Source organism: Strix aluco, chromosome 17 (assembly GCF_031877795.1).
Source record: "Strix aluco isolate bStrAlu1 chromosome 17, bStrAlu1.hap1, whole genome shotgun sequence".
Classification (NCBI taxonomy): domain Eukaryota; kingdom Metazoa; phylum Chordata; class Aves; order Strigiformes; family Strigidae; genus Strix; species Strix aluco.
The window spans coordinates 7,496,866-7,520,373 of record NC_133947.1 but is presented as its reverse complement, the minus strand read 5'-3'; the positions used below and the strand labels follow the sequence as shown (position 1 = coordinate 7,520,373).

Genomic DNA, 23,508 nt, shown 5'->3' with positions numbered 1-23,508 from the left:
AGTATGGCATTAACACTGCATACACTTGTTTTAAGACTGGATGGGAAAACTTCTGATTCATGCTTAGAAGTTTGGAAAAACTTTGTATAAAGTTTTGGACTTGTCTACTTCAGCTTTTTTTTTTTTTTTTTTAAACCTTGGGAAATTTTTGATTGTCAAAAGCTGAAAAGAAATGAACCTTTCAGGGTTTTCTGTTCTTGATTTTAATTAAACTGACTCCTGTAGAAACTTCATTGAGAAGATTGGTGTTGAACATTTCAAATGACATGTACTTTTACAAGTTTTGCATAGCACTGTTTCTGTGAAACCCTGTGGGAGGAGAGGTAAAATGGGGGAGAGACAATCTGCAGGACTAGAACCATATGGTTAAAGAGATTGGTGCTTGAATAAGCGTGCCAGAAAGTTAATATGGGGATTTTAGAGTATGAGCTGTGAAAACTGGAAACAAGAATGATGTAATGGTGGGGGGGAGGGAGAGGAGAAGGAAAAGTTGTCTGCTTATATCTAAATTTGAAGCAGCTTTATTAATAAAACTCTTGTGTTCACCTATACAGCTCCTTTCAGTCTGGAAGCATTGAGACAGAAAAACTGAACAGATTTCTTATGTACCAACTTCAACCTGCAAGATAATAAGTCCATTGGATATTCATATTTTTAGAAAACTGTTAGATAACATGTTGGAACATATTCACAGATATTAAGATTTCTTACTGCTTGGAACTTGTCAGTGGCAGCAGGGATAGGATCCAGGACATTGCTTAGAAAGTTTGAGCTTCTATCCTGGAGCTGATAAGGGGAGGAATACCAGCACATGTTGTTCAAGACCTAACACGGCTCCATCTGGCTGCTGGCGTTGGGTCTATCGGCCCAGGAGCAAGTCCCCTTTGGATTTCCTCTGGCACAAAGTTAATGGGATTTGAGGCCAAGTCAGCAGGTGTCTTGATGGGGTTACCTCTGGAATTGAAGCAAAGATCCTCGAAGCAAAGGAGTTGGAGGGAAGTGAGCAGTGCTTGTCACTCTGGAGCTGCTCACTTCTAGTGGTCTATGTGTTAGAGCACCAGGGTGCTTAGCACTTTATTCAAGAGTTAAAAGGAGGTTTTGCAACTCACATGGTGGAATTACATTTTGTTTCTTCTCTTAAGGTATCTTAATTTTTGTCTTCTGAAAACAGGATGGAGGAGCAAAGGTCTGATATCTTTCCTTTGTTCCCCCAGTTTTCATCACACTGGTTTTCCTATCTGAGTTTCGTTTTGTGGCAGCATCTCAGTTTGTTTTGGGTATCACTCATAGCCCAAACTATGATTCTAAACTGAGCTGGGAAATCTGGAGGTTTGTGTATCTTAAAAATAAGCAAACCACACCTTTAGGATTGTGTGCAGAGAAACAAAAGAGAGCCTAATTTGGTTCCAAAAAACCCCACCAAAATCCCCCAAAACAAACCTAAGAACTGTTTCAGTTTTTATTCAAGAGATAGAAGATGGGAGATTATGCAGATTGTGATTTGGAGTATGAAATTCCTGTTTTGATGGTGGCCCTTTTTATGAGCAGGAACAGCTTTTCTTGTGCTTTCCAGCATATGTTTTCTGGTAAATTACCTTCCACGTTCTTTGGAAGATGGGCTTAGTTTGTGAAGCAAAACAATGAGATTCCAAATTTGCCTTTTTTCATAAACTGAGTTAACTAGTAAACAAGTGGTTCTTACCCATTTGATATCTTGTTCTGAAAATTGAGTTTTCATTTTAACAAGTAGAATGCAAACCTGACCAGAACACCCTTTTTCTTCTGCTTTTATCTCAGACACTTCCCTCATCTTCTGCCAGTTGTGGTCCCAGTTCTGCATTTTCACTATTAGCTCTTCCACTGTTAGACAAAGGTCTGTGTGGTTTCTGGAGGCGCCTTCACTAGCTGCTCTGCATATGAAAGGGTATGCCAGAAATGATTGTAAAGGCAGTGAAAGGAAAAGAAAACCCAATTATGAACAGGTGAAATTTAGTCTTTTGTGATTTTGATGCCTTTTCATCATCAGTTCGTTACACAGTGTGAAGGTAATTCTCCTGCTGGTGTATATGGGCATTGCCCTGCAGTTAGATCAGTGATAAATTAACATTTTTCAGTGTTTGTGGAAACACTTGAAAGAAAATAACAGATGTAAAGTCTGCACCTGAGACTGACATCTTAATTTGATGTTTGTGTAGTTTTAGGTATACCATGGAAGTTGATGGACTGTTCCTATTATCTTCTTGTCTGACTTCATCAAGTGCTGTCGGAAATACCAGTGAAAGTTCAAGCTATTGGAATGAATAGTGGCTTGTTTTTTTCTCCTTTGCTGAAAATAACGTAACTTGTTTCAATTCAGAATATCAATACAGTAAAACCAGTGGTATTTCTCCCCAGTAACGTTAATGTAGGAGATTAAATTGTCCCTTTACTAAGTAATGTTTATCTGGGGAACTATCAATGCCCTATGGTCAGCAAAGGAAAAATTCCTCTTAATGCTCTCACTAACGTCTCCGTACCGGTGAGGATGGATGTAAGCTGATTGTACTGAATTAACTGCATACTATTGAGTGGCATTCTCTTGGCACAGTGCTTATGGTAAAATACAAGTGGCTATTCTCTGTTAAATGAAGTGGTGCAAATTAAGACAGTATTCAGCTAAGATTTCAGAGACATTTTTTATGCAGCAGTCATACTTTCTTGAGGATGGAGTCTACCTAAATGTGAATGAACTCTTGAACTATTTCTTTAATTAGTACTACACAGCTGGGACATGAGAAATTAACAGAAGCTGAGTTTGTCCATTTGAACTAACATGTACATTAGCCCGAGCAAATGCAAGAGGACTGCAGCAGTGGAAAGCTGAAGTCTACTAGGAAAATATTGGCTTTGAAATCCTCATTTTAATCTGTGTTTCTTTAAGTCAGTATTAGTCCATCCCCCCCAACCCAAAACAAAAGAAAAAAAAACCACCAATAAACAAACAAAACCTTCCCCCCAGCCTCAGTTACACCTTTACTAAAAAAATAACCAAATGAATTTTGTTTTTAAAATATTGGACAAACTGGTGACATGTTTCATCTGTTCGGTAGCTTTAAAAATTCTGGCAGAGCAACGGAGCTCTTGCGTGCAGGAAGATCAGTTTATACCGAGGATGGAGCCCATCTACTGATCACAGGCCCCATGGGCTCTCTGCTCTGACTTGGATGCTTTTGTGCACATGCCTTCGGTAATTCAGGATACACGGCGGGTTATCGCTCTGAAGCCAGTGCACCAAAGTGCTTGGGAAGGGAAATGCATTTTGACTGCTGTGGACTTCTCCCTGCAGCAGCTTTGAACAGAGCATCAGTCCATCTAGCAATCTAGGCAAATGACTTCAGTTATTTGCTGCAATCCTGTAAGGCCATGCTGAAGTGCTTGTTACTATGATTTAATGGGCTGTAATTCTGTCACTCTTAACTAAGCACTGTATTTTGGTGAAGTCCAGCTCGCAGTGACTCACTTGGTAGCATTATTTGTTCTTTCATGCAGATTCACTTTGATTTTAAAACTGATCCAAGCCCCAGACAGACTAGGAGAATGACTTACAACTGCATAACTTTGATGTCAGGATTGAAAGAAAAATGTGGAAGGAATAAGAAAAGTTTACCTTGTGTTGGGACAGTATAATGAACTAAGAGACTTACTTGAGGTGTCTGTAGGGTATCTGTAGGGATGGGAGATAATGTACTTGTTACAGGAAACCTGTGATGCTTTCTGAAGCTTGTGGTTAAATTAATTGGTGAATGTCAAAGAATGACAGCAGGCCAGAAATGGGCAGTTATACCCATCTGCTAGTTATGGGCTTGCAGGGCATTTGTCATCCTTGGCTCTCCAAGCAGCACATAACAAGCATCATTAACTGAATTTAACAGGTGGGCAAGTGACTACAGGTACCGCTGAATTGTTCAAGTCATAGACTGAAGACTGAGAAAGCCCTTCTCCCATGTCTGGCTTTAGATGCTGGCAGCTTACTGCTGAAGAATTTCCTGAGATAAAGGCCTAATTCATGTGCACTTTCTGCCCTTTTTTTTTGTCTCATTATATGTAGTCTTAAAATTACAAGTTCAACTCTGAAATACAACCATTTCTAAGAGTTGTATGTTTGGCGGGGCTGAAACAAAGCCTGTTGCTGGAAGTTTGTGAGCAAGTACAGTTCATCTCCAAACGTGGAGCAAGTCCCATCTGTGCCTTCTGACGGCTGAGTTCAGAAGAGCATTGCCATGCTTTAGCAGGTGAGCTTGTGTTCTTGTTGGAGCCGGGAGCGACTGTTTCCCAGGGTTAGTTCATGTGTGCTCTGCAGTCTCTTTGCATCTGATGTACTAATTAGTGAGCTCTGTGAACTGTTAATGAGCTGTATCAATGCCGTTTTCCCCCTATAGCCCATGTAATTAAAGTAACCAAATCAGATACTTAGTGACAAAAAAGAATAATTTCAAATCATAATTCATCACAGTCATTTTAAATTATTCAGCAGTTATGTGAATCTAACACAGTACTAAATTGTGTTAATTCAGTGGACCGCACTAATGGCCTGACCCAGCAGGACAGCACATCCAACCGCACTCTGTAGAGCTCAGCCAGCATGAGCTGGCTGCACAGAGTCAGTTTTTAGTGGGCATTGAAGCCTTTACTATTTTTTCTTTCAGTAGTTAGAGTCCTAGGCTGATTTTCTCCTATCCAGTTTCATGCCTAGAATTAACTGTGCCCATATATAAAGCTTAGCAGATGTTCAAAGAACCAAATCAGATACTTAGCTCCAGTCTGATTTTTTTTTTTTTTTTAAACTGTCACTAGCAAGGGAGGGTTTCTGCTCTAAATGCTTCTTGGCACTTGGAGGCACTCTCCTCTAATGGCCTTACGCAGCCCAGAATTATAAACTTATCTGTGTGTGATTTTAAGAAACGCCAACAAACCAGCAACCCTATGCTTTGAAGGATGTGAGTCCATAAAGAAGAGCCTGAAAGTGGGAGGCTGTTTCTGGTAATGCTCTCTTTCTAATGATACTGCATCCAACTTGTCATTTTTGTAGGGAGAGTAGACTGGAGGTTGAAGTCTTGTTTTTAATGTCTTTTAGGTCCTGAAATTCTAAACAGTCATTAGAGAAACTAAAAAATGGAGTCAAGTTCTGTATTGCCCTCTATTCCATCAAACAGCATGACTGCTTATCCCTTACATCTCCTGTGTAGTTTATTACACAACGTAACTTATTTACACATTAGTTCATCCAACAAGTCTCCTGTGAGTTGCATGTAAGGAGCACCTGCCAACGCAAATTCAAGGCACCATGCACTGACTAGGGAAGGGGCAGGAATGACTCCTTTGCAGAACACTTATGGTACTCATGTGGGATAAGCAAGTCCTAAATCCCAGCCTGGTCTTCTTAATGAGATTTGGCATTAAGAGCTGTCACTGTTCTGTTCCAGGTGCCAACCTCCTGGGTGTCCTGCCTTCCTGGAGCCCTTTCCCTCCCCCTTGAGGTCCAGAATTCAGTTTTAGGTGTCACCCCAAGTCTGGTGGCTTCTCTGCCCTATCTGGACTGAACCATAGTGTCCTTCCAAAGCCATCAAAATATTGTTTGTCAGAGAGATTTCACTGGTAATGTGCTTCATCATATGGCCAGGAACTGTAATTAAGATACCTCTGAACTTTAGACTTCCAGCTGCTGAGTGCATCAAGAATTTGAAGGGGTACATTGCTTCTAAACTACTTTATTGATGGTTGCAGTGATTTACTGTAAAGGGCTCTGATAAGCTCCTGGATGTCCCTTTAAAAAAAAAAAAAAAAAAAAATCTACCAGGTTGGAATGTATCAACAAATCCCTTTTTGTCTTTCAATGAGCCCATTCCATCCTGAAATCTGCCAGAGGTGACCTGTGCCAGCAGCATTTTTGTTGAACATTTTTATTTCTTTGCCTGAACCAATGACTAATGTATACCAGTTACAAGCAAAACCTGTAAAATGCTGTGTTTCCCTGTCAATGTCCATTGTCACAGAGCATAGTATAGACATGAAATAAAACAAAGGCTCCATTACTAAATTGTTAGGTAATCTTGGGTGAGCCATTTTACTGTCTGTGCTTAGACTATTTTCCTCACCACCCTTCCATGATCAGACAGTGTGCCCTAGGTCACAGCAAGCAGACTTTCAGTTGCTGAGGATGTTTGGGCAGTAAGTAAATCTTGTCTGTGGAATGAATCCTATGTAATCATGAAGGACCAAACGAAAATATAATATTTAGAACAAAGTTGCCTTTTACCTAGTGTGCCAAGTAGAAATGCATCTGTAGGCTCCAGCTGTTTGGTGTTTTAAACTAAGGATGGAGGAATGGCTTTGAGTTCTGAGCCTGAAGCATTAACAAAAATCCCACTTCTGGTTGATGCAATTCCAGTTGGGAGGGAAGGGGTAGAAAGAAAAGAGTTTTTGAAGAGGAAAGACTAATTAAAATGCCTCGTATTTTAGAGCAGTAGGCATCTGTTGTGACTTGCATTGGTAAGTGTAAGAGTAAAAGAAGGTGTATAGATTCGTAAGGATCTGCTGAGCATCTTTTTGTGCACTGGTCTTATAGCAAGTTGTGGCCAGTGCCAAAGCTGGATTTTGTAACTTGATGAAAAAACTTTGCAATACTGAGCAATATTGTGCATTCTGAACAGACACAGAGACAAGATTACAGATTCATTCCCTATTAGCAGCTGTGGATGACTTCTTAGTGTAAAATATTGTTTCTGAAGATGTATACGGAATGAGAGGAAGGAGCGAGGTTTATCTCTCCACAAATGTGTTTCTCAGGGGAAGGAGAAATCTAGATTATTTTCTTTAGTCCCCCAGAGAAGAAGATCGCTTGATGTAAACCAACTTTGATTTATGTAGTCATTATAACCTCATCACAATGAATAATGCAATATCGCTTACTCATAACACACTCACATTAAATGGGTATTCTGGGAAAGTGAAATTGTCTTGTTGCCAAGTGCAGCGATATCTGTACAGACAATGTGTGGACAACTTTGCTGCTTATTTTACAAAGCCAGTGAACCAGTCTACATTTCTATGCACCATTTAAGTCATGCTCAACACATTTCAGTGCAAGTTAGATATATTTACAGCTATGTTGTTCTTTCTAGTAATCCATCTATTTGTAATTGTTTTATACTTAGATTGTGTTTTTTCAGAATGAAATAAGAGCTGAACACAGTTGCCAGTATGAGGGTGAAGGGACAAGGGGCAAAGCTGGGCTGGAAAAGTAGAGGCAAGTCATAACCTTATGAAAGAAATATGTTCAAACTAAGTACCTCCATTTTGTGGAGTCACAGAACGATTGTGGGGTCTTCACTAGAGTCACACAGTTCCATTCAACATGATACATAAGGCATCATCATACCTGCTGATACCCAGACCTCTTTACTAGAAAGCAGTTCTCCAGTTTTTCATGAAGAAACAGCTACAGAATGGAGATCTACTGCTTCAGACATGTCTGAGAAGTGAATATAATTAAATGAATGGGCTGCAGTCTGCCTTTGGCAATATTTCATTTTTCTAGATGCAAAGCAAAATTCTAGATCAGTCTCCTCACAAATTCCCTTCAAGCTAAGAATTCCATTTCAGGGGTCTTAACCACCTTTTGAATCAGAAGTGACTTATTAAGGCATTTTTTAAAACAGAAGCATTAAGATACAAACACTGAGCACTAGATGGTTAATTCCCTGTGTGAACAACTCCCCGTTGGAAGGGACCCTGTACCGGGAACTCCAGTCCACTGGAGACTCCCTGGAAAAGTTCAGCAAAAACGCTGAAATAATTTTCCATATGCAACTGAGGTGCTTCAGCGAGTGGGCTATCTACCAGCCTTGGATAAAGTGGCAGCATTTTATTCCTACCAAAAAAAAGTTCAGAACATACTGTGAAAAATTTCTTGTGGTATTGTGCTGCGCCTTTACTAGATTATCTGGTTCTAGAGGCTATCACAGTCACAAAGGGCAAGTTCCCAGAAACAGCTCAGGCTTTCTGGTAATCATCCCAAGCTGCATGATAGTACTTTCAGCTACTGCTTTTAAAAAAGCAAAGTTTGTGTTTATTTGACAGCGAGTTCAGTGTCCCTGTAAATACAGCTCATTGGAATCTTTGTTTTAGGGCAGAGAGCAGAAAAACACAACACAGGAATAAAATAGGATGGCTTTCCCTGAAGGTGCACTTGTTCACAAAGGAGAAATTTGCCAGATGAGACTTTGTGCTACTGTCTCTGACCTCTATATCCCTCTTAAATAACAAACAAATAAGGGGTGGGGTTGTTGGGTCCTGAAGTATAATAGGCTTTCTTTGCCATAGCGTAGTGGAAGCCACATATCTTAGTTTTAGAAAATAGCCAGTTTTAAACCTCCTGCCCCAAGAAATGAAAAATAGCCTTCCCCCTCCAATTTCTAAATATGTCTATTTCTGGATGGTTTTTTAGATCAGTTGCTGAACAAAAGTATTGAGGGGTGGGGTAAACTTGCTTTGGACTGAAATGCAAATTTTAGTTTCTAAATTCAAATGTTTGTTTCTTGTGTGGCATAGTTTGTGCTTTGTGTATAAAGAATGACATTTTAGGCACTCGGAAATCTAGCTCTTAGTTATCTTGCTTTTCTGATCAGTTGGGAGGTGGTGAAGACTGACAGGTCTCCCTCCCCACACCCCTTTCCAGGACAGTCCATGGGTTTGGGTCATCACGTAGGACAGCAAGCCTCTGGTTTCAGTTTCCCTCTCTGCATGAGAGTATTCTAAACCACAACTGAACCATGAAACTCAGGAAAGTCAAAAGAAATTTTTCCACTTTACTCAGGCAGATGCTGTCCAGTTCCAGCTGAGGTTAATAGCTCCTTTGCCTCAGAGTGTATTTCCATCATCAGAAGGAGCATGGGGATGGCTGAGCAATCCTGCCAGGTTCCTAAAACACAGCACTGGGAGCAGGAATCCCAAATACTCAGATTGCATCATTCCTTTGAAGTCGCTCCTTCTTTGACTTCAGTTGTGGTAATGATTTATATCAGCTGATCTTTAGAGCCAAAAATAGAACTGTTTTGACGTGACCTTGGATGTGCATATTGAATCACCTGTCTGGGTTTCGGATGATCCACATCATAAACAGTCACATTATTTCCCTTGAGTTTTTCGTTGTTACCTGCTGGATGGGCTGTTAGAAGCTGAAATCTTCAGGAGAGACCATAGGAAGTAGATGCTAATGTTTGATACTCAAATTTTGAGTTAGGCTTTCTCGGAAGATCTCAGAGAGAGAGCTTTGTAAGTTTTAGGTGTTATGCAAATGACAGCTATTACTGTTCTCTCAGCACATCAGATCCTGATTTGCTGTTTGGATTATCTAATCACTGTCAGCCCAAGTGTTTGGAGTGGAAGTAATTACAGCAGTACTTTCAACTAATTCCTATTCATGGAGTAGTAGTGAAAATGTTGATCTGAGGGATAAGTGAGCTAAGTATTCATGATGGAATAGGCACCTAAGAGCATCTGGGGCTGGTTCTTGTTGCTGCTGCCAAAACAGCTGTAACAGTGTAAACAGTTCACGTGCCATCTTCAACTTGAAGAAATACTGACAAGTCTCAGACACATACTAGATCATACTTTGATGACATCAAAGACCTGATTACTTGCACTGGATTGTAGCTCACAACAGGGTCTATGATTAATTAGCTCTCTGTCTTGGGCACATCATCTCTTCTGTTCATTGGCTGCACTAAAGGTCTTTCAGTGCTCCTAGACAGATGCTGCCAGATTGGTTGTTCATAGAATGATTTGGGTTGGAAGGGATCTTTAAAGGCCATCTAGTCCAACCCCTTTTTTTTTTTTTTATTGCTTTGTTACTAGAGGTTTAGGGTATCATGTAGTTTATGCTCTGTTAATGTGGGGCTGGATGTTCACCTGGGAGATATGTGTGTCATGGGACCATAGAAATGGGACTGTACCTATTCTTGATGGCTCCATTATCTCATTGTTGAAGGCGCTAAGCAGGTTTCAAGTGAGGGGATGTATCTTCTTTTTGAGTTTTTTCATATAAACTCAGCAGAGAGGAGTTAACCATCAGATCACTAACATTAATGGGATTCTGATCTGTATATTCAGGCAAAAAATTGTTCATTGTCTCTAATCACAACAAAATACTTTATTCTACTTTAAACTACTATTGCAGGAGAATCGCTCTGTCTAGAGATTCCATAAGAGGAGAGAGCTGACTAGCTCATACAGAAGGAGGAAGTTCGGGGGAGGGACCTTAATGAACTAACTTTCCTTCAGTTTGCTCAAGTTAGCATCATGAATGCCGTTTATTCTTTATAGGTGTATATTGGGTCATAATGATGTTGTCCTGAGGCACTGGCATAATGTATTCCAACTCTGGGACTATTTTGTTAAAGATTTGTAGTGTGGGAGTGGAACCAAAACTCAGAGATCAGTATTTATATTGTAGGTTGGTTTGACTTTGTCATCCTTGGAGGTACTTAGATATAACAGGGTTTTTTGTTTTGCTTTGTTTGTTTTGGTTTTTGGTTTGGGGTTTTTTGTTGTTTTGGTTTTTTTTTAATCCCCTAGCTGTGCCCTGATTCGGATCTAAATCCAAGAATTAGTCTTGGATTAGTCATTGTTGATGACTAATAAATTCCAGTAGCACCAACTTATAGCCATCTACCATGCTTGACTGGAGTTGACTGTTAATAGTACTTACGCTCCTAGTAGCATTTGGAAGGGCAATAACTGTCCTGGATCTGTGCCTTGCTGGAGGTAGAACAAAACTATTTCCTTATTTGTATTGAAATGGTTATTCTCCTGTTCTGTCCCTAATTCTGCATGCTGCTGAGCTCACTATGGCAGCTACAGCTTTGAGAGGCTTGCTGACCCAGAGGGGTGCTTCTGAGTGCAGATGGTCTGAGTAGGACATCATCATGTTGTAGTTGTCCTCGTATGTGTTGTACAATGGCAAATGCATTACTAAAGGATTCTGGTCTCTTCTATGGGCTTCTAATTGCTAAGTTAAAACTATAGGCTTTTGAAAAACAAAAGGACTAAATACTCAAACTTTTGACAATCTCTTTTAGGTGGGATTTTGAAGAGTTTTTCTTGTCAGGTGTGATGAGGTTATCTGGGCCCAGCAAACAAGATTCTCAGAAGGGAAATGTAGGGTCTCTTCCAGTATAAGTGGGTGCATATCTGTATTGCTTTTTTGGTGGTAAGCTCTCATTTTGGTCAGTGTCTGGTAATTCTTGAACAATTCAATTCAAGCCCTTGCATTAAACAGAACAGGTTGAGTGGCCAATAAGCTGGAAAATTGGAAGAAAATCTTGATGGGTTCAGCTGGTACCTGGCATCAGAGCAGCCTGTCCATATGCTAAATGCTTCTGCAGCCAAGTGAACCAGGAGTATGAGTGCCCACATGTGAGGCAGAATAATAAAGCTGGGAGGGGGGGGAATAAAATGGTTCCCTGAACATCTTTATAGAAACAGCTGAAGCTGGTGAAAGAAGCACAGCTAGTCAGCTAACAATCATTTTTGGGCGCAGAAATAAAGTTATAGCTGCTTTCCGTGGACATGATTGTTTTGTGCTGAATATATTTAGAAACCCTTCAAGGGTTCAAAGGATGGAGTTACCTTGTCAGCTGGTTACCTGTTGGGTGCTGTCTTAGCTGGAGGCAGTGAGATGTTTTGATGGGTATCATCAGTGATCACTACAGTGAATTTGTGCTGCACAGGAGCTCTGCCAGAGCTGTGAACTACTTGATAATGGCTGATCAGATTTTTTTTCTTTGAAATCACACTAATTTTAGTGGAGGTTTTGTTTTATTCCTAATTTACCAGGTGTTACTTTGGAATTACTGATTAAATGTTGTGAACAGTTGGCAAGGCTTATAATTCTTTCATTCTATATGGCCAGTATGTTATCTAAGCCGAGAGCTATGGTTTTGAATGTAAGAGGACGGTAGAAAGTGCACCACAGTTTAAAAAATAGGTGGGAAGATTGCAAGAAATGGGTGCAGAAGTTTGAGAGATGAAGTGGCTTAATGCTGCAGATGGAAGGGTGTTCTTTCAACCCCTCTGCACAGACAGAGTCTGCTTTGAGTGACTTGAATTTAAATTCAACTGGACCTTGAAAGCAAAACACCAGTTGTCAGAGTGGTCCTGGGTTCTACAGTTAAATGATGTCTTTTCCATCACCCAGTAATTCAGTTCCTTCTCCCTTATGTATCCTCATTTACCTTTACACACAGAATATACACTTGCAGTTTTAGCTCTTACTTGTGTGATAGAATTTCCATTTCTACCTGTCTGCTCAAGGTTTCTTCATGTCTGTCTTAAGCATGCAAGACTGGAACCAGTAACAAATCCACATGGAAAAGCATGTCACTTTATTTTTAAAAAACGTGTTTCCCAGAAAGCCCTACATTTGCAAGCATAATGACAGCTCGCTCTTCCTAGCACCTTTCATGCAAGCATGCACTGTCTTCATAAGAGTTTCTGATTGCATCGTAATTCAAAAGAAATAGGATGTAACTACCCATTAACTTGATTTTTATTTTTTGTCTAAGCTACTGAGAGCCATTACTTGTAGCTCCAGAGCAACAGCTGATTTATGAGTTTAACTTCTATGTAAATATTAGTGATATTCAGGTCATTGGAGATGCCAAATTTATTCTCTTGTGTTTCCAGATTTACCAGAGATGCTGGTTAGTATTCAAAAAAGCTTCAAGCAAAGGGCCAAAGAGGCTGGAGAAATTCTCAGATGAACGAGCTGCTTACTTTAGATGCTATCACAAGGTAAGACTTGGTAATATGGTTGTTTCTCAAACTTGTTCCTACATAGAGTCAAGAATAAAATCTGAAGTTGTCATGTATTAATTGGCCTGAAAATTGGAACTTTTTTTACTATTGAGGTCCTAAACCCACTTGTATGTTCCTTCATTCGGTAGAGACAGAGCAAGTGTTCTATTTTCTGCTTTGTAGCAAACATTTTGCTAAGCTAATAGAAAATTACTTTATTTTTAGAGAAGATACCCTTTTCTTTCCTTAGCCCTTTAAAATCAGAGCTGAAATACTTTGCAGTGACTACTACTTTGTAATTACAGTAGCAAATATCCGAGGTAATGTGTGAATTCAAAAATCTGTGTACTTGGAGGTTCCCATTTCACTAGGATTTTGCATTTGTGGAGGACAGTAGACAGCTACAGATATGAAGGGCAACATGCAAATTTTTTGTGCAATGGTGATGTGGAAACATCTGCTAAATTCACCAGTATAAAAGAATGAAGTTTTTCCCTCTAATCCCTTCTCTGGAGTTATGTGCACATTTCATACTTGTCTGAGATTTTACATGTGTAATTCTCCTGGGCATGGAGATGAAAATAAGAAACCCTTTAATTTATAATCATTGTTGGCAAAATCTTAATATATTAGAAGATTAGGAATTATGTGCATAAATTCCTAGGAGTGGGCGAGCACAGCTCAGCTTGAGGCTGATCTGCACTTACTCACTTTGACGTACATTTGGGAGGAAATCTTGAGGGAATACTGAATCTGAATTCAGACTTGTCTGTCTACATGCTGTGTAATTTGTAATTCACTGGTCATAAAACCTGTGGCTATTTGTAATAAGTCATGCCCAGAAATAGTTCTTTCAAATTGATATTAAGCAACTTTCAAAAGTAATGAGAAGTGGATTTTTTGTTTCATTTGATGTGTGTGAGGGTTGCGCGGTGTGTACAAGACAATTTCCAGCTTTGTGTGAAATGTTACATTTATATTAGTATGGCTCTGTCAATTATTCATGCAAATCTGTATTTCTTCCATTGTGTTATTATGTTATATCAGCAACACATGCTGACTTGAAGTTCAGATTAGGTAACGGATATGAAATCCATTATGAGGCTGGATTTTTTTTCTCTCTTTTTCAAGAAAATCTGTAGGTTAACACTTACTTATATGTAACCTAACAGCAGTTTCCTACAGGAAACACCCTACAGGATCTGCAGACTAAAGCACCATAGAAAGTCCCACTAGCTTTGAGGGATTTTTAGGTTTAAGTCAAGCTTAGTCTATAGTCAACAGTTACTTAAAGTTATAGAAGAAGCAATAGTTTAACATTAGTATCTGGATTTCTCAGGTAGCTAATTTGACAAGAATAAACAATGGTCAAACTCCACAATCGGTCACTTTTGGAGGAGTAAAACAGACTGGAATGCAGGACACTTGGATGTAGTGTGCACTCCTGAAAGTGCTGATTCTGGCTGGAGTGAGCTGACAGATTACATCCTAAGTCTCCTTTCCAGGAACTGGAGGGTGGTGTCTTGGGGTCTGAGTCTTACACTGAGTGTACTTGAGACGATCGGTCTGAGCTTCTGTGGGTTTTGGGGTTTTCTTGGTGTCTTGGACCTGCTGAGCTAGACTGCCAGCTCCAGTGCTCTGAGCCTAAACGTCTGTATGCTTCAGGTCCCAGATATGTAGACCCAAATTATGGGATGTAGTGCTGAGCTTTCTGCCAGAAAGCCTGTAGTCCTGTATAAAATGGAGAGAGATCTCTTCCCAGCACTGTGCCAGCCTGGACACTGTGGACAAGCTTTCTACAGTGGGGTGCAGACAGGCTGGACGACTGGGCAGTGATCTCCCTGCCATTTGTGGGAGCAACTCTGGGAAAATTGCCATCAGCATTTGTTCTCCATGTTTATCACTCCTCTTTGCCTCTGTAAATGAAGCTGTGCTAACCAAGTAGAGCAGTTTAAATGTGATTGCCCAGGACAGTGGCTTGGCACTTACACAGTGTTGCTATTTGGCAGTAGGGCTCTGCAGTGTCCCCATTTTTTCACTGTGATGGTAAATGAGGCTGTCTTCTAGTTCTAGAACATATACGTCAGCTATACTAGCTGATGGGCCCTGTTTATTTTTAACGAACCTTTCTGAAAGGAAACTAATGAATATTAAATAGCATTTTCTGGCTAAAATGTGTTAACTTACAAAGAGCACAGGTGGATAAAAATGAGTTTCTTTTTTAAATAAGCTTTGAAATGTGAGAAATTCTAAGGTGGTGAATGATGCAGCTTCTAACAGTATTAAATATGAGGTGTTGAAAAAGGAGAACATGTCACTGCTGCTCTATACCACTCTATAGTTGAACTGATTCTTATAAAAAGCATAGCTAGTTATTGATAAAAAAACCCAAACCCAAACAATATGGCAGAGTCTTCACTAACACTCCTTATCGCCTGGTTTTGGCATATAATATTAATGGGACTTTGGTACTCCAGACATCATCCAGAGGTCTAGGATAGTCATTGCTGTTGTCTTGATACACATTTGGTCAGCGAGAGCAGCTGTTGTAATAACAGTTTGATGGTGTGTAGAGGCTTTTCTGTGACTACTCTAATTCTGTCCTGGGCAGAAGGCTGCTTCTCGCTGTCTCTGACAATAAAGCTAATCCTACAAATGAGAAACCGAGCCAGTCCTGCTAACATGTCAAGTGTCACTGTGTCATAAGCTTGTGGTAATGAATCTAAGGACAAATGCAGTTCAGTCTGATAGATAGATGATACTGTAAGAGGAAAAAACCTCACTTACAGATTACCAGCATTTCAGAAATATGGTCGTTAACTTCCTACCTGGGTTCTGAAGTGATTCTCAAATGCTGCTGAAAGCAGCATCAGATCTAGAAAACTGAGGAGCCCCCGCTCACCCCATCAATCTCAGGAAAGGTTTAATTCATCATAAAACTGTAAAGGGTAGAAAAAGAAAAATGATGAATGGAGCTAATTTTTCAATAGCACCTGCCTCTTTCACTGAAGTGTTAAATTGTTGCATTTTGCTACTTTTTTTTTTTTTTTTTCCTGTGATGAATTAAAGTGCAAATGTTACTTCAATTTATTAGTGGAAAGAGGTTGTCCAGAGCATTTGTTCTGTTGGCACCATGTGGTACCAGTCACCGGAGCTGAGTTGCTGTGGTCTGAGACCATAAATACCTCCTTGGTGCCTTTATCCAGTCAAGGTCTCTCCTTTATCCATCTGAAGTCTGGGTCACAGCAGTGTTTCTGAGGTGTCTCAGTGGTGTTTCTGTTATAATGGGGGGGTCCAATTTATTCATGTTTGAATGCATCATGTATGTGTCTTCTGCAGCCCTGCACCAGGGGCTGAATTTTGACATTCTTGCCACTGGAAGTTTAAAACAACAACAAAAAAAAAGTACTTTTTTTGTATAATATTGACCTTTAAATACTTTCTAATCTTGTTCTATTTTTTTATGAGTGGAAAAGTTAAAGTGTCCTAAAGTACAGGTCATCTGTAGCTTATGAAGTGAACTGGAAATTTGCATACACAAAGCAAATTGCCCACTTAATTCATTTGGTCCCACAAGGGAGAGAAAATAATTAGGATCCAGGCTACACAATCTACACAGAGTTGCCTTTCAGGTAGCTGTCTAGTTTTCACTTGCTAAATGTAAATAATCAACCACAAATTACCATATACTTTAACAAAATAGTATTGGAGGAAGGAAGAAATTCTTATTTCTCCAAGTGACTTTTGACTTTGGAGTGTGCCAGAAGAATTCTTAATATTCCAGTGCAAAACCAGCTAATTGCATATTGCTGACAGGAATATACTGTTTCCTTGAGGGGATCTAAGTTTTAATCCGATTGTATTAATCTCGCCTTGAAACAGCAGAAGTAATTTAAACAGTCTTTCAATCTAGTTATGGAATAATCCATTTGGAAAATTGAATTGTGTAATTTGTAATTGTTTTCCAGGGTTGCTAATGCAAAACTGTATCGGTAGCAAATTAAATGTTTAAAGTATGACCACTCTGCTAATAACTGGCTGTTAAACATTTATTTTAATGAATACTATCACTTACTATGAATGAAATGTCTGGTTTGCAGCTTTAAAAGAATTAAAGTAACTTGTCAGGATATTTTGGTATCTTCACTATAATGCCCTACAGCGAGGCTCATTGCAAGTCTGTGAGGCAGGTACATGTCCTTCCGTATGAAAGGACATACCTTGTGCATGGGTCCACCGATGCTGTGAGTGAAGGAGCAGCCTCTGAGAGTGATGGTAAAAACTGAATCTCTAAATCTCATTGTTTTTCCTGGCTTTATTTTCTTTGAATAAACCAGTGTTGGACTACAGCGGGGCTATGGATGGCCAGTGCGTGCAATTCTGTATGTGAGCAAGTGAAAACCAGCAGCTGCTGATTTTTCCCACTGAAGAAAGGGAGATAAAGGCATGGCTGTAGAATTTATTTGTCTATATGTTTTAAAAACTATATAAAATTTAATACGTTTTGTATACTTAGTAAGTTAGATATGTACAGGCAATCTTATAAGCAGGACTAGGCTGGAATTGCAGCAGTGGCAGCAGCATTTTCCATTAAGCGTTCCCCTGTCATATCCTGGGAAGTGTTCTACCTGTATTCATCATGGGGGGAGTTTTCAGGAAGCCAGGACAGAACCATGAAGTCCTTAATTAAGATTAAAACACAAGATAGTTGAAAACCATTGAATGTAGCAGTTGTGTAGGCAATAAATATACTCTCCTGTGTTGTGCTCTGAAAGGCTACCCATATTTGAGAATTATGTACTAATTCAAACAATAGTTTGAATGCTAAAGACCATTTTTAATAAACTGTGTGTTTGACATGTTTTTGAAGGGAGTGGGAGAAATGGAAAAATTTTTGCCTGAGTGATCTGGACAGGGTGAAGCTCTGCTTGTACTGTTGGTTGAGAAATGAATGATTAATCCCTGTTCTTGGTTCAGAACTCTCTTACCACACAGCTCTGCAAGTATTTTAGATTTTAATCTAAAGAAAGGTGTTTCAGTTATATAGGTTGGCATCTTAGCATAAAGGAGGCTTGAAACTAAAGGGGAGGGAGAAGTGTGCAAAGGGAGGTCTTTAACCCCTAACAGAATATTCTTCTTGTGATTTCTCTGTTAATACTGTATTAGGTCTGAGATCTGTGGTTTATCCACCTTTTTAGAATTAAGTTTATACATGTACTTTACTTACTAATCTTGGGTAAATAAAACACATGAATTAAACTAACCATGAAAACACTGTTTTTCAAGAGCCTGGCAGAAGGAGAGTTATTTAAAAAATGCAAAAAAAGAAAACTTCAGCCTCAAATATGTGCAGGTGTTTGGTGTCTGCTCCTGACTCCTTTCCAAAAGCGCGGTAGAGGGGATGTTAGCAGCCTGCCACTTCTTGAGTGTGAATTTGGTGCATATGTGCCAGACAATTTGAACCATCTGTTGCACAAGGGTGAGCAACAGGAAGGCTATTTAGACACCTGGGATAATGATGGCATTTTGAAGCACCTTGCTGGGTGACACAGCAGGTCAAATACCAAGTGATCTTCACACGATTTCTTCCTCAGGAGTGCAGGTACACTGTTGAGCCTTGGCAGCAGGAATAGCTTCCTGGCTGAAGCTGGATCTTGCCCAAAGGGGCAATTACCGTATTGAAATACCTCTGAACCTCTGAAAGGTGAAAGTTCAGCCCCAAAAGGAAGAGAGGGCAGCTGCTTGTTGAGTACATTTTTGCCAGACATAAAAATCAAGTGCGGCAAGGTTTTGTCCAGGACAAAAGTCATGCATGAGCTGAAAGACTGAATTCAGGCGACTCTTCTGCATGCGATCGCTTGTGCCACTGACTTCAGAGAGTCCCAGAGTGCCAGATTTTGTCCGTCTGTTAATCTCCCTGTGTCTGATAGGTCTGGTACTGAAGAAAAACTTAGTCTGAAACTGTCTGGGAAGAGGCTAGAGTGTGTGCATATTACTGTAGACATTTGGACCTGGGTCAGAGGTCAGAATTGGGGGCTACCTGTCTGTCACACTTCAAAGTGAGATGCTTTGGCGTCAGCTTGTGCAGCTCAAAAGAAGCAAATGCCATCAGGAAATCTTCAGATGCATGTGAGGACTTTCAGACCGTGCTCTGTGAAATACCATTATACGAGAGCTCTCAAGCAGTCAGTACAGCACAAAATAATCCAGGAGCTGCCAAATGTTATAGCTAGCATTTCTCTGAATACAAATACCCTTTTTTTTTTCCCCAGTTTAGAGCAAAAACGTGAGTTACAAAGGATTTGATGATCAGTGAAATTAATGACACAATACTGTTGATTTCAGTATTTTTTCAAGCTATCACCCAAGAAATGATATCACCTGCAGTTCTGTTTGACCATGCTGTAAGCCAGGTCTCTTGGAGTGTGTTTTTGGTACATGACTGCTGCGCTTTGCAGTGCAGTGAGTCTGCAATCAGTCGAGGTGCAAGGCGTTTCCTAGAAGCACCTGACTTAATGCACACTGCTACAGGGTGTAGACTTACGCTGGGTCCGTGTTCTGTCCCTTCTCCCAGGATACAGCACTCAGAGGTAGGGTGAGGTGATGAGGAAGGGACTTAGCCTAGGCCTTTATAAGCACATTAAAAAAAATAATCCTCCTTTTAATTAAGTTGTTTGTGTTCACCTCATTTCTGTAACCCTTTTTCCGTCCTCCCTTCTGTACACCCACCCTGCAGACCCAGGGAAAAGCCCTTCCGTCTGAGTTGCCCTTGCATTAACACTCAGGTCAGTGGCATACTCGTGTGCTCTCTATCTTCATCCTCTGCTCTTATGTTGACTTAGGGAGAGTTTTCACTTAGAAAGATGAGTTAAGGGCCGGTTGATACCCCAGCAAAGCAGAATAGACCACTGTGAGTACTGCGAAGGCAATAGATAAGAGAATAAATAATGGCTTGGTTAACCTGCATTGTCTTCTTCATAACACTGTATGCTTAGAGGGAGTACAGTAATAAAAAGCAAATGGAGATGAAGGCATATTCAAATGAAAACAAATTTTTCTGTTCAGAAGGATGAACTTTGGGATTTCAAGCATGAGTTGTTTCTTGCTAAATGTCTATTGGAATATATAACCCTGCATTTGAGATTACAAAGAAGTACTTTACTGCAGTAACTAACTGGCTTTTGAGAGGAATTTATGATAAGAAGGAAAAAATTATTGCTATTCTCAGCTCCAAAACAATGATGCCATTATTTTCATGCTTTTTTTTGTATTTAGTTGTTTCAAAAGGGAAATGCAGGAGTTGCAAGTTATGCTGTCATGAGGTCAAGTCACCCAGCCACCATACTTCTGGACACCTTGAGTTTTGCACAACTCCCTAATGGTCCACTGAAGTGACTGTAGCAAAAGTGGCTGCCCTCACTCGGGAGGAGAAGTGAGATTGCTACGCTGGGCCACAGGATGGAGGAAGAGCTGCTGTGGTGTAACTTTTGGTGGAACTTCTCTTGTTGGTGGAACTTCTCTTGACTGGGAGACCTAAAGAAGGAAAATTCTTGGTTGCAAGGCATGTCTGTGGCTTCCATCATACTCTTGTGTGCTGGGTAGATCTTGTTCGAATGACCAGTTGCTTTTGGTGTGAAGCCCTAGACTGGAGGGAGACCACAGGTATCCGAGATATTGGCAGGAGTAAATCTCACCCCCCATGACTGGGTTCAGAGGTGATGGCAGTCCTAGAGTCTGCTTCAATGTGGATATGACACGTAAGCAACAGTGCAAGGCTGGAAGCATTTGGGTGGGTAGGGGTGAGCTGGAGATTGGAGTGTGGAGACTGGAAAGTACAGGATGGCTCTAGTAGTACAGAAATTAGAGGAAATGGGTGATGGATACTCTGTGCCAGGGATGTGGAGACTCCAGGAGCTCATGTAGGGAGATTGGCCAGTAGTTGCAGTTTGCAGCCCTAATGCGGATAAAACATGGCAACCTGGGGGGTAAAGCGTGGATGCTGGGAGTGGTGAAGGTAAGATGTACAAGGTTTGAGTCATAGTAAAAGAAACAGCAATCAGAAATGTCTCTCCTTTACCGTAGGCAAAGAAAATGTTTTAATCTTGTCCTTCTCACGTTCCCAACAGTGTTATGAACATCTGCTCCCATCTGGCCTGGAGGTGCATGACTTGGTCTGAACGCAGGGTCATTAGTGAAACTGTTTAGGTTGGTTGGTTGTTTTTTCTTTCCCAGCCCTGTGCTGTAGTTAGCAGCCTCCCTCTTGGTCAAGTGTCCTTGGCCTCCCTCGCTGGGATGTAGGGTGTCTTCCTGCCCAGGGCTGAGGCAGCATGTGCTACAGTCACCAGGGGCTGGCAGGGGGCATGGCCAGCAGCCAACCAGTGGGTACTTCTGAGCCTCCTAACTGCTGAAAGGGCTTGTGGCTCCTGAGTCAGCAAGGAGAGGCGGTGTGCTGTTCCCTGACTAGTATAAACCTTTCATGATCTCACTAAGCCCTGTCACAGCATCCTCAGGATTCATCACGCTAGAGACAATGACTGGGATATCCAGCAGTAGGAGTGTGACACGCCTGATTTTAAGAAATTAGCTTTCCATTAGGACAAATCCTAGATAGCTAAATGATTCGTTACCAAAATGTATGGCTGTGTTCTGCTTCTGCTAACTTTTGTACTCATAGGTACAAAACTTCATTAGTACATTCACTTGCAGAAAATGTAAATGTGCTCAGTATAAATGTCAAGGTAGTTGCTGTCCTGAATGAAAAAGTCTAGCTCTTTTTTTCTTGCATTTGAGTTTTTTCTTGGCGTATGAGAAAAATATATGAGAGTTGAACTTGGCATCTGGTAATTTGTGCTTGACCTGTCATGTTCTGGGCACGATGGGAATAGGTTATGACAGATTTGTCATATTTAACAATGAGTTTGTCAGTGCCTTGTTAGCACTGGGGGATGTGCTTCCATCACAGGATTTCCTGGAAGAGTAAAAAATGCTCATGCAAAATTAAGCACAATTAGGAAGTCTCAGTTTTGACACTTCTCAAAATCTCGAACCTGGAGGCTATAAAACCCTGAGTTCTAAATTTGACAGCTGTGCAGAAGGTTGGGTGTGTTCCCCATGAGATGTTCCTTCCATTATTTCCTTCTGCTACTGCCCATAAAATGAGTTTCCAGATGTTGTATCTGTTATTTATTTTTATTTTGGGGAGACGTTGCCCACGAACTGCTCTTTGTTCCTTGAATTCACAGTAAGATTACTTTTTCGGGGGTCTTGCTTGAAAATTTGATTTTTGGCTGTGTGTTCTCCCATGTTGGAAGAGAATGGGCAATAAATTGACTCCAAGAAGAAAGTGATTTAGGATGAAAGGCCAGAGATGCAGCGGGTGTGCTGGTGAACCCAAGATGCTGTAGAGGAGCAGTTTCTGTTGCTGGACCCTACAACACTGATACTTTTATACACTTTATACTTCCTGAGTCTTGTCTATAAGACAATTGCTGCATTTCTTTGTTTAGAGTTGACACAGTTTGATATGAGACTATTCCACAGAACTAATGACACCAAAGTAGTGAAGTTGTTAGGTTGTACAGCTTTGGGAACATTTCTGTTAAATTCCCTCTCTTTCTCTCTCCCTTCAAGCCCTACCATGTAAAAAAAATCAGTGAAATGTTTTCTGATAATGAATATTTAAATATAACTTCTTGATTTCCTGCCTGGGTGTTAGCTTTTATATTACAAGGAATTTAAATAACGAAAAGTTCCTCCTCAGTCAAATTTAGGAGTGTTACTTATCATTGTGAGGGTGAAAAGTGGATGTTAGAAATATGAAGCAACTGTGGTCTGTATTTACTAAATCTGTATACAAGGTAACAGATACATATTTATTTTTTTGGTGTGAAAGCTGTTTTTCCAATCAATTTTTGGCAACCAAGTAACAGAAATCTGTGTTTACAAGTCTGTGAAGCTTTAAAAAGCTTTCTAATAACTAAAACTGTAGTTTTATTTTTTTTTTTTAAGTGGACCATTCTAACAAATCCTCAACTTTCCAACAAAAAATAGTTTACAGAGCAGCTTTTCACCAGTCTTAGAGTTTTGTCCTCCATGATGAAAGCTGTACTGGAACTGGACTTGCTCCTCCAAATGGGTGAATGCTTTAGCTTTTTATCTTCACCTCTCTTTGCTTCTGCTACATCAGGTTGATCTTTCTCATGTCCTTCATGTAAATATTTGTCAAAATGGAGTGAGTTTTGATTCTACCTGCCTCTTGGCTAAAATGCTATTCAGATGATGTTGCACTGAAGCTCACCTGCACACAAGAGAGAACTGAAGGTCGTGGCTGCTTCATCATCCAGGGTCTTCAAGTTGCTTGTCTAAGGTGATTCGTGTCAAGGCTCCATTTCTTTAAGAGCAATCATAGGCATGTTCATGCTCTCTCCACTTTTCTCCGTCTTTTTCAAGATGATATAATTCTTTTATCTCCTTCTCAGTCAATAATGGATATATAGTTTTTCAAGCTCATAATTAAAACCACAAATTGTGCTTTTTCAGGTCACAGAGCTCAATAATGTGAAGAATATATTACGAATGCCAAAAAGCACAAAGAAGCATGCAGTTGGGATTTATTTTAATGATGACACATCAAAAACCTTTGCTTGTGAGTCAGGTGGGTAAAATGGCAACGCA

General features: G+C 40.2%; 1 protein-coding gene across 6 annotated transcripts in view; it reads left to right on the top strand.

Moving 5' to 3' along the window:
- DOK5 (docking protein 5) overlaps positions 1-23,508 on the top strand; it is a 43,675-nt gene that overhangs the window by 7,983 nt on the left and 12,184 nt on the right. For all 6 annotated transcript variants that reach the window (XM_074842984.1, XM_074842981.1, XM_074842985.1 and 3 more), the window contains exons 2-3: positions 12,724-12,831; positions 23,374-23,488. In XM_074842984.1, the coding sequence (XP_074699085.1) occupies positions 12,724-12,831; positions 23,374-23,488 (223 nt within the window). The remainder of the gene's footprint in view (positions 1-12,723; positions 12,832-23,373; positions 23,489-23,508) is intronic.